The 12487-nt window shown below is 40.4% G+C and overlaps 1 protein-coding gene across 1 annotated transcript; it reads left to right on the top strand.

Moving 5' to 3' along the window:
* Positions 1-3458: 3458 nt before the first annotated feature.
* On the top strand, positions 3459-6429 carry LOC134405433 (olfactory receptor 14C36-like). Its single transcript, XM_063136678.1, has 2 exons — positions 3459-3520; positions 5487-6429. Exons 1-2 carry the CDS (start codon positions 3459-3461, stop codon positions 6427-6429), a joined length of 1005 nt encoding a protein of 334 aa, XP_062992748.1.
* The last annotated feature ends 6058 nt before the right edge of the window (positions 6430-12487 follow it).

The following is a 12487-nucleotide window of genomic DNA, read 5'->3' on the forward strand; positions in this document are numbered from 1 at the left end:
GATAGATAGATAGATAGATAGATAGATAGATAGATATTCAATATTTTGGACTTGATTGTTTTAAAACAAAATATTTAAAAAATCATGAAAACATTGTACCCAGCATTGCTCAGATTAAGTTAATAGAACTTCCAATTTACAGTGGACACAACTCAGGCATTCACATGGCAAGGAGTGGGGAGGGAAGAATCCAATTTAAACAGTCACTTTTTTCTGTGAATTGTGTACTAAATGGTGAATTTGGTTTTAATGGAGACAGAGATGGATGTACAATAATAACCATAAAAGGATTATAACTTGAAGTAAAAAAGGTTGCTGATGTATTGTCTTTATATTACTATTCATCCATGTTCACTTTTTGTTTACTAGTTGCTATTAATTTTATAATGCTTTCCTGAATAATTGAGCATTGCCACCTCTTTAGTATATTGTAATCCATTACTTTTAGCAGTCTCTTCCCTTTCTTGGATCCCTACAAACAACTTCCATTGGGTGGTAAAAATAAACAAATTGTGCGGTGAATATACATGGGAACACGCAACGCAAAACTGTCCTTGAGAAAAGCACTCAGCCCACAAGTACAAACAAACAAATTTCAGGGACTGCCCTGTGAATCGTTAATAGTCATTGCAAAGCAGGGTTTAACTGGGAACTAGATTCATTACTGGCAGGTGCTGCTAATGCAGCAGGTAATATGCAATTTACCCAGCCTTGGCAAAATTGTGCAACACCACCCACCACCCCCATGCCAATGGGGACCTTAAAGGCCCTATTAATGGCTGAAATGCACAATTTACCTAAGGCACCCTTGTGTTAATGGGACCTTTAAGGCCCCATCAGTATAGGGGAGGGGGAAACCATGCTTTCCAGAGGGTCCAGAAAGTGCACATTCCTCTTGCTCCATTAATGGCGGCCACAATTAGCACAGCGGGGGAAAGGGTTGAAGCTAGGGCAGGTGGCTGCTGAGTGCTTCATGAACTCTATAAGGTGTTCATGTAGCCCGGTTCATTGGGGAGGGCCGTGCGAGTGGGGTGTGTGTGTGAACACTCATGGGGGGGGGACGACCCTATTGGGTCCATAAAACCCTGGTTTTGAGTACTGCCCCAGCTTTTACTAAGATGTCACACATCCAGGGAAGCAGTTGAAAAAGGCTTCAACCATTGTCTCATGGCATTAAGGGACTGGCTGTGAGAAAACAAAGAAATTTATTCTAGAAGACATAGGGGTATTGATCCAAGGATAGGGTTACAGCCTATATGAATTGAGGCTGTACTCCCCGCTATGATGCAGGTTCAGAGCTTGTGAGTGCTCCTTGATTTGGTGCTGCTATTGATGTTCAGATGGTGGCAGAAGGTTTAAGAACCTTCTGCTGGTACTCTTGCTGTGCCCTTTCCATAATTTATATGGAATCTGGCGGAGATTAGGAGAAGATTTATTTCAATAAGACCATTGTTTTTGATGGATTTTCCTTGAATTCATACTTCAGATTCTTAGCTTGGTAGAATGTATATAGACATCAGAATTTATTTTGGTCTTTCAAATGATGTTTTTTTAAAAAAATATTGTTTAACAATAGAGGTGTTTGTATATATTTGTATATATGGGGAACCTGGAGAAATTCCCTCTTCATCACAACAGTTAAAGCTGCAGGAGCTATACTAGAGTGACCAGATTTAAAAGAGGGCAGGGCACCTGCGGCTTTAAGTGGTGTGACGAAGAAGAAATTTCACCTGGTTCCCTGTATATACAAATGACAACTGCTGAAATTCCCTCTTTAATACAACTGTTAAAGATACAGGTGCCCTGTACTCCTTCTCATATGGTCATCCTAGCAGAGATAATTATGATTGTATGTATTTTTATTTTTATTTCTGTTTATTATTTCTGTATGTTATAAAAAATAAAAAAGAACAATGTATCCTGGCATTATTCTAGCATTCACATCACCAACAGGAGTAGGAAATGTTATCACCAGATGGCAACAATGAACTGGTGGCAAAAAGAGCAAAAGGTTGAACCAAGGGGAGGGTGACCATATGGAAAGGAGGACAGGGCTCCTGTATTGTTAACAGTTGTTTAGAAAAAGGGATTTCAGCATATGCCATTTGCATTTCACCAGGTCCTGCAGGCATAAAAATTACACCTGCTTGAATTTCCTTTTCTAAACAACTGTTCAAGATACAGGAGCCCTGTCCTCCTTTCCATATGGTCACCCTAACCAAGGGGGGAAATTCATGAAAATGCCTTGCTTGGCATGTGTAATTCGTATCTCCCTGAAAATATTGATGTGTGGGACCCACAGATTGCGGGACCAGAATCCGTTTCACCACTAACTTTTTAAACTGTGCAGAACTCTACCCTTGGGTGAATCTTAATCTGGCATCACAGATCATGGCACCCAAGAAGGCAAATGAGTTGGGAAAGGCCGCTGTAAGACTAAAGTTCCAACGCAACTCTGACAGATCCAGCATAGAGATAAATCCAAAGGATTGGTAGGGCTACTGACTGCACCTTGGAAAAAGTTTGATGATTCCCACAAAAAGGGAGTGAATTTCTGTCAAATACTCTAGACCAGATTGTATTATTATTATTATTATTATTATTATTATTATTATTATTATTTATTTATTTATTTATTTATTTATTTATTTATACAGCACAATCAATGTACATGGTGCTGTACAGAGTAGAACACTAAATAGCAAGACCCTGCCGCATAGGCTTACATTGTAATAAAATCATAATGAAACAATAAGGAGGGGAAGAGAATGGAAACAGGCACAGGGTAGGGTAAACAGGCACTGGGTAGGGTAAAACTAACAGTATAAAGTCAGAACAGAACAGAACATATTGTAGAATATGGAGTGGATGCAACCAACCATTTAGGTCTGTGAAAAAGAGGCATTGCTGCCCCATGATGTGCTACAGTGATGCATAATGCACATGATTTTTTTCACTTTATCCTCACAGTGATTGAATGATGTAGTTTAAGCTGAGGGGCCATGATTGATGATATTGCAGTGGAGGCTGGTGGCTCCAATTTTTGTAGGGCTATGAATCCATTCTTGGTTTCCGTCAAAACTAGACAGAACTCCTTTTCAAAAAAGAAGCTATCCAAGGTTCTAATGCCTAATCCAAAAACAGGGCCTTGGATAGCTCCTTTACAGTTCTGACCGTGTCTGCCTGAAACCCAGAATGGATTCACACACCCACTGAAATTGGAGGCACCAGCCTTCACTATCATATTGTGATCTTAAAGACATATTGACAGCACAAGAGGCATCTGTATATACAAAGCACGACCTATGCCATTCCAGGATCCATCTCCAACTATGCTTTGATTACACATATGGGAGATTTGGACAGCAGCTAATTTTTTTTTTTTTTTGGTCACTGAGACTGCTGGTGCATGAAGGGCTCTGAAGAGCAAGTCCCCAAAGCTCAGAACAATAACTGAGATGATTAAAACTCAAGTGGATGACTCCAGCTTCCTATTGCCAAGTACAGCTAAGCCACAAAGGTGAGTAATCTTACATTGTTCCATGAAGTGCAGTGGGTTAGCTTATTGTAATGTTTCTGGCTAATGGAGAAAATACTTAGTGAAAGATGTCTGAATGGACCATTAGGCAAAGCAGCAATAAAATGAAACCTCTTCTTAAATGAATATATACATGTAAGATTTTGAATATGGAAGCCTTGCCTTGAAACCGAAATGCTTTAGATTTCAGGGCATCTCTTCATCATTCTTATCATTTAGATTTTGGCAAGCTTCATACATGGAATAACGTGAAGCATAAGAAGAGCCATGCTGGATCAAACTAAGGTGCCCAAAAAGCTGTCTGTGGGAAGCCCCCAAGTAAAATAAGAAAGTAGTAACTGGTATACAGAGCCAGTCCCTTTAAATTTAACTTAAATTTAAATTTTGCTGTTTTAATTCTGTATTTTAATCCTATATCCATTTATGCGGTGTGGTTTTATCCTGGTTGTGCTTTTTATATTGTATTGTGTATTTCGGTCGTTAGATTATTGGTGGTTTTATCATGTTCCTCGTGGTTTTAATCTTTGTGAACTGCCCAGAGAGCTTTGGCTATTGGGCGGTATAAAAATGTAATAAATAAATAAATAAATAAATAGTGTGGCTCCTGCCTTTCATACCACTTTCATAGTGGAATATCCTGCTTGGTATAGATGAGCCCATAGAAGGCACATCTCCTGCCTGAGACTGGGGAAATGGGGAGAAGGGAAGCAGGATGAGAAAGCAAATCCTGGTTCCAGTGTCCACTATTCAAGTCTCTCATTCTGCGACCAGAGGCTGGTCAGAGCCCTTTGAAATCCAAGGCTTGCTTTGCTTTGTTTTTCCCCTTCAATCAATTTGGATGCTAAGTTCCAACTCATCACACATACAGGACCCCTGTTGATCTAAGAGTAGCCCTGAATGAGAAACAAGCTGTACCTGCTGTAATCTTCTTGCTCTTTAGCCTTCCTCCTGACTTGCATGTCTGCTCAGAGTAGGAGGATGAATGGGCAGTAATAACAAGGAGATAAAGCAGCAGAGCCAGGAAGATCCATGGATTGGTAGTGCCCCTCTACTTGGATGTAGGTCTGAGCAGGTGCCCGATAAAGATGACCCACGTTGTCAGAATTCCCTGTAACCTTTGAAATGGGAAGTTTCCTTGACTGTAGCATTGCTACCTTGGTTTTCCTGGCTCTTCGCCTTTGCCTATACTGCAGTGGACATGAAGAAATAAAGCAGGCGGGAGTCTTCCTATTCCTGCATCTCTCTGCAGGAATTATTTTCATATTATTAAATTCTATTTCAGTATGATGCTAAAAGCACTGCTGCATAGCCAGAAAAAAAAAAGTGAGAAGTCTGTCTACAGTATACAGGTTCTTAGCCCTGTGTTGGCTCCGCTAAGGCAATTCACCTATCAGGGTTTATTCAAAGCATTTTTTTCAACTGCACAAGAAGCCAGTGCAGCTTCCCATTCTCAAAGCATGAGCACCTTCCAATTTTTTCCCAATAAAAAAAAATTAAAAATACGGAAGAGGGAACACATCCCAGGACCGCTGGAAAAACCGGGACAAAAGTGTAGGGCAATATCACAGGGAAATACTGGGTTCTTCCCTCCCTGCTCCAGGGATCCCCTGTGCATCATGTGGATGCACAGGGATGATCCCGGGATGATCCCCAGGATATCGCCCCATCTAGACATGCCCCTAGTCTCAGATGGTGACAACCTGACCTATTCTTTTAAAAAGTTGCATGGTTGGCATTCCAGCCTATGGCATATTGATCAGGAGGATTGCATTTGTTACCTTCTCCCAGTTATGCAGCTTTTCATTGCTCAGGCACTCTGCTCCTCAAAAAAAGGGGAACCCCAACTTTATATATCCATATCTCAAGCTATATGCTTCCAAATCAAGGGTGACAAACACATTTGAAAGATGTGTTTTCATTAACATCATTTTTGTCATTCACTCCACAGACTTTTTTCAAGCAAAGAAATGGTAAACCAAACATCTGTGGCTGACTTTGTTCTTCTGGGATTTTCTGATATTCGAGAGCTCCAGGTTTTCCACTTTGTGGTGTTTCTCTCCATTTACCTGGTAGCTCTGATAGGCAACTTCCTTATCATCACAACTATCCTCCAGCATCACCATCTTCATACTCCTATGTATTTCTTCCTGGTCAACCTATCAGTTGTAGATATTGGCTACATTTCAACCACGGTTCCAAAATCCATGGCCAACTCTTTGTTAGACACTAAACTCATTTCGTACTCTGGTTGTGTCACACAGGTTTTCTTGGCTAACACGTTTGGATTTAGTGAGCTGTCTCTGCTCACAGTCATGGCTTATGACCGCTATGTAGCAATCTGCTATCCTCTGCAATACCGTTTGATCATGAACTGGAAGGTCTGTGTAAAAATGACAACTGCCTCATTGCTCTGCAGTGCAATCAATGGAGTGGTACAAGCCGCAAGCATATTTAGTTTACATTTCTGCTCATCCCATGTTATTGAACATTTTTTCTGTGATTTTTCTCTACTATTAAAGATATCTTGCTCTGATACACAACCCATAATCTGGTATATTTTTGCCCTTGTACTTATTGTGGCTTGCCCTTGTTTTTTGCTTGTATTGATTTCCTATGTTTTCATATTTTCAACTGTGTTCAAGATTCAGTCAGCTCAGGGCAGGCGTAAAGCCTTCTCCACCTGTACTCCACACTTGACTGTTTTTTCTTTGTTTCTTACAACTGCCGTGTTTTCTTACATGAGACCAAAATCCTTATCCTCTCTGCCCCTCAATTTGTCAGCTTCAATTTTGTATACAGTTTGCCCACCGCTAATGAATCCTATCATTTATAGCCTGAGAAACAGAGAGATCCAAGTGGCTCTGTCAAAAACGTTAAATAAGAGGATTTGATTTCATGAAATAAAGTGATAAACATTTTTATGATGTAATGGCACAATTCTAGGAATAATTACTACTATGCTTCATGGTTCTTAATCTCAGAGATATGTACATGAGAATGCAACTTGAAAGTCTTTCTAGTCAAATAGATTATCATGTGAAATCATTCTTGGACTGTAGCATGTTAGGGTGCAAATGAGAAGCAATAGGACTGAATGCTCCAGCAAGTTAATGAATAAATAAATCTACACATAGATAAGTACATAAAGGAGGGATTTCGTAGACTAGCCTTCTCTTTGATGTATATTTGTATAGGACTTGTGGTAAGGCCAGCTGATGCCCTAAGCACAGCCCAATAATGGTGCACCCTGGCCCTTCCATTGCTTAGCCACACGCAATAAGTGCTGAAGGTGAAATAAGACATTAAAAACTCAGTTTTCTTCAAGGCCATCCCCCACACCAGAACACACAACTACATTAAATATAAACTGTTTTTTTTATTATATTCATTTAACACTAAATAGCAGCAAGCAATATAAGCCAAGTACTTACTTATAACTAGGACAACAGGAAAAAAATACAATTTTTCATCACTGTTTTATACATTTTTTAATAAAACCGTTATAAGGGAAAATGGAAATGCAAACATTTATTGAAAGTGATTTTTAATCTGGAATTCCATAAAATTAGATGGCTACAGCTATGGTACAGGTACTCTGTGGTGCCCCCTTCCCTTGGTGCCCTAAGCACATGCTTATATTGCTTAAAGGTTAATGAAGGGCTGGGTTGCAGGCTAGGCTTCCCTCAAAGCAATTTTTCTGGTTGTGAAAAAGCGCTAAGAGTCAAAAGCACTTGTTACTCTATAGATGGAGCAAACGGCTCCAACTTTTCTTGTTTTCTACTCTCATGTAACTGTATGGGGACTGATCCAGATTGGGACCTGAGTGTGGAAGTAGTGAGGGATTTAACCTCTTCTACCATACTTTGGTTCTGACCCAAATTCGCCCCACTCTGCATCTGAAATTGAGATTGCAGAATAATGATCCTTTAAAGCAGATAGCTCATAAATTGCAGGTGTGTGCATGTGTGTGGGGGGAGATTTAGATTTGGACCACTGTGGGTGAAAGTGTGAACCTTCCCCTACCCCCCTACTTGGGTCTTGATCCAGATTACCCCCTCCAAATACACTTCAGTGAAGAAGAAGAAATGATACAGCTGCTTGGTATGCTTTTAAAGTAATGTGTGTTTTGGTTCTGAGGCTGTATACCTCTGCACACTTACTTGAGAGTAAGTTTCACTGAACACAATGGGACTTCTTTCATGTACGTAGGCAAAGGGTTGAGCTGCACATCATGCACTCCTTCACTTATAGTCAGATGTAGTATAGACCAGAAATATTTTGTCATCGCCCCCCCCCCCAGGTAATGCATCCCATGATCTCATCCCCTATGGCTCACATTTTATTGTTTCCTCTGTACCTCTGATTTGGTTGGGTGCTCTTTTGCGTATGGTTTGCCACCAGGAATGAATCCTATCACTTATAAGACTGAGAAATAGTGAGATTCAAATGGCTCTATCAAAAATGTTAAATTAGAAGGTTAGACTATGGGCTGCACTGTAGAATAAATTTCATGGAGCCAGAGATGGGCAAATCTGTTACCTTTAGTTCAATTCACTTTTTCATTTTTCCAGCCTTAAGTTAAGTTCATCCAGATTCCACATCTGTCTAGGAAATCTTATTTCAAAAAGCTTGACTTCTGCTATAATATATATATATATATAGTGACAGACTTTGTATTTCTGGGCGCAAAGATTACTGCAGACGCTGACTGCAGCCAGGAAATCAGAAGACGTTTACTTCTTGGGAGGAGAGCAATGACAAATCTTGATAAAATAGTTAAGAGCAGAGACACCACACTGACAACAAAGGTCTGCATAGTTAAAGCAATGGTATTCCCCGTAGTAACCTATGGCTGCGAGAGCTGGACCATAAGGAAGGCTGAGCGAAGGAAGATAGATGCTTTTGAACTGTGGTGTTGGAGGAAAATGCTGAGAGTGCCTTGGACTGCAAGAAGATCAAACCAGTCCATACTCCAGGAAATAAAGCCAGACTGCTCACTTGAGGGAATGGTATTAAAGGCAAAACTGAAGTACTTTGGCCACATAATGAGAAGACAGGAGACCCTGGAGAAGAGGCTGATGCTAGGGAAAGTGGAAGGCAAAAGGAAGAGGGCAAGATGAATGGATGATATTCTGGAGGTGACAGACTTGACCTTGGGGGAGCTAGGGGTGGCAACGGCCGACAGAAAGCTCTGGCGTGGGCTGGTCCATGAAGTCACGAAGAGTCGGAAGTGACTGAACAAAGAAACAACAACAACAACAACAACAACAATCAATATATATATATATATATATATATATATATATATATATATACACACACACACACATACACACACACACACACACACACACACACACACACACACAGACACACAGATACGTACATACACATCCAAGTGTATATTACTCGGTTTTGTGCATACTTTTTGCTTATGTATACATTATCAAAAACATTGAAAGTTATTTTCCAGATAATAATCTGTTTCTATGCATTATTTTCAAAGGTGTGCACATTTTTGTGTATATTTTCCATCATGTATGGTTATTTCTTTGCATGTTCCCCTGATGTGTACATTTTTGTGCTCTTGTTTTTGGTTTACATTTTTCGTTGGCGAGCAGTAGCAATGAATTTGGGAAAGTGGGAATTTCAGAGTGCAACTCTGTTCTGGTTTGCTCCTTTCGAAAATATGTGTTGAAAATAGGAGGAAAGATATTTCTCACCCATTATAGGGATACATGTTGTTGTTGTTGTTGTTGTTTATTTGCATTGCTCTAGGAAGTGCTAAATAATTGAGGTAAATTCTTTCTGTGCTATAGATTGCATCATCCTCTTTGCAGAATATATTTGTAGATATCCATAGAGCTGGCCCAAGCAATTTTGCTGCCTGGAGCAGGGCAGGAAATAATATATGTGCCCCACCTAATCACACGCACCCACACACCCACATGTTAATCCACCCCTCTGCATTTGTGGAGGGAGGTTTTATCATTTTACTGCTGATGGTGGAAGTTTCTACTCCAGCCTTCTCCAATCTGGGGCCCTTCAGATCTATTGGATGGAGCCCCCCCTCTGCACTGGAAGCCCAGCCAGCCAATAAGAGTAATAGTCTAACTGAAATAAGAGCCTGTGCAAATGTGGATGATTGACTTTTATGAGTCTCAGCAGAAACGCATTCCCTCCCACCCGCCCACGGCCAGAACCAGCAACCAGTTAGTGTTTCCCATTACCACAAACACTGTGATTGGAGGAGAACACAGTCACAGACAGCACTGTGGCAATTCCTAATTGGTTAGCCACAGATGTCAATATCGAAGCTACCCCCCACTCCACTCATCATCTTCCAATATTCAGTTCACACACACACACACACACACACACACACACACACAGCATTGATGCCTGAAACACAGTCAGATAATTTCAGAGACATTAGAAGCTCTGATTGGGCACCTCTCCACTCTGATATTAACTGATGAATTTTGAAGCAGCCAATCTCCCCTCTGGAAGATTGAATACTCCACAGATGTTTGTAATTACCAGATAATTTTGGGGTGGAGAGCACACTCCTAATAACTTCTATCCCACAGTTCATATTTCTGCATAGGGGCATTTTGGGATCACAAACAGTTCACCCCTTCTTTTGTTTAAATTTTGTGGGACTCTACCCTGGGGGAATCCTATTTCAATTTCTCAGGACATAGAACACAAGAGAACAGATAAATTAGGAAAGGTGCCTGTAAGTCTAAGATCGACATCCAAGTTTAGCAGAGTGCAATCCCAAATAAACATCAATCAAGAGATCATGAAACCTTTGTAAATCATATTTTGCATTAAATATAATTATGTTTGTAATCAATAAACGTTCCCCTTTCCCCCATTACATTTTCTGGATGTGAATCCTTGGCATTGAGCATTCTTTTAGCCCTAGATTCTCTGTGACCAATTACTAAATGTCCTTTGGGGTTACTGCATGCGTGCCCATGAGCATACATGTGTCTCCACGAAATAGCATGGGGGGGGGTCATTTCAGGTTGCATCTCATACTTCAGCTTGATTAAACATATGAGAGCCTTGTACTGCAATTAACTTCTAATTTATCCCACTGAGACATCAAGGGCTCTGGAGAGAAGGTCTTTGAAATTCAGAACAATATCAGAGGTGAGTAAAATTCATCTACACAGCTCCTACGTCTTACTACCAAGAAAACCTCAGCCACAAAGGTCAGTAATTTTTTGCCATTGTTCTCTGAAGGGTGGTTAGGCAACTTGTTTTAGGCCTTAGCTAGACAGGTTTATCTTGGGATCATCCCGGGGTCGTCCCTGTTCATATAAGACACACAGGATATCCCAGGAGCAGGCAGGGACGACCACGGGACGATCCTGGGATAAACTTTAGGTCTAGGTAAGGCCTATATGTTTCTGGCAAGTGGAGGGAACACTTAGTGAAAGATGAAGAAACTGCAAAATGAAGTGACAAGTGACAAAAGGATCTGGTATATGATTTCCTTGATAGCAATATTTGGAAACATTCTTAGTCAATATTTTTCATTGTATTTCTTATCAATGTCTTGTAGAAAATGCTGCAGTTCAGAAGAAAGTTCTCCCACCTGACCTACATGGAAACGAAATGTAACAAAGCATAAGAACAACTGCTTCATAACTTTACTACTCAATTGTGCCTAACATTTGTTTTCTACTTGATTCCTTCATCCAGCATCCCAGTTAGACATTAGTGTGTTGAACATGATGGTCTGTAGAGGACTCTGTAAGCATGTTCAGCTTATCAGGGTTTCCAATCACAGGAATCCTGTAAGAGTGTTTTTAGTTTAAAGATCCCTCTTCAGACCTTCATGTTCAACATGTAAAGGTCTAACTAGGGAACTGGTTCCCAGCAATAACCCTAACTGTGCCTAAGTGGATGCTCAAATTTCTCCACCCTATTTGTGGATAGAGAAATTGGGGGGACAATTCCAACTTATTTTCTCCAGGGGTAGGATAGGTATGCATCACCATTGACAAAGGTTGTAGTGCAGCTTCTTCTCTCTCTCTTTTCCCTTCTCTAAGGTTTTTTGTCTTCTTTGCAGTGCCACTGCAATTAGCAACAGCATCAACTGTGCTGGCAGCTGGGGGGGGGCATTTTGCATCCTCCACAATGCTCAGTATCCCTGGCATCACTCCAGGGCATTGATGTGAGGGAATGCAGCCAACACAAAAATATAATGGTGAAGAAAATTCTGGAAAGAGGTCTTTTAATTTTTAGGAGTTAAAAAAATAATAATCTTGGGATGTCGCTGAAAGGTTTATTTTCTAATGAAAGAGGCTTCCATTTTTCTACGTCATTCTTAGGGCAGTTTATAATTTATTTTGAATGTGTGTTGTTGTTGTTGTTGGTGACCTTAATTGATCACTGTGAGGTGGTTGAGGTTACTGTGTATATTTTTTATTTCTATTACACATCTCACTATTGCTCCGCAGTCTCCCTGGCTGCCTGCATTTCCTGATCTGAAAAGGAATGAAATTAATGATGTCTTCACCTGGGCATGAAGTGAAGGGAGCCAAGGAGGCCACAGGCTGTCAGAGAGATGATTGTACAATTAAAAACTGGACACTCACACACACTGCTCAGTCATCTCATAAGTAAGGTAAGCACAAGAAGCCTGAACAAACCCATGAGAATATCTCTGAAATTTCTTTTCATTTGAATTTCTTTTTAAGGCAATTTCTTTTCTTTCAAATTGAATGAGAATGCTCAAAATGTGCATAGAAGAACGTTTTGGCACAGCACTACGCCAAAAACAATCCCACTTTCCATACCAGCAAAACTGAGTGGTGGTGGTGGACATGGATTCATGCCTAAAGCAGCAACTGAGGGAGATAAATCCTGACCCCAACTTTACTGTACTTTCCCTACAATTCAACAGAATCCCTGTTCCCTGAAAGTAGGTTA

Source organism: Elgaria multicarinata, chromosome 11, assembly GCF_023053635.1.
Source record: "Elgaria multicarinata webbii isolate HBS135686 ecotype San Diego chromosome 11, rElgMul1.1.pri, whole genome shotgun sequence".
NCBI lineage: Eukaryota > Metazoa > Chordata > Lepidosauria > Squamata > Anguidae > Elgaria > Elgaria multicarinata.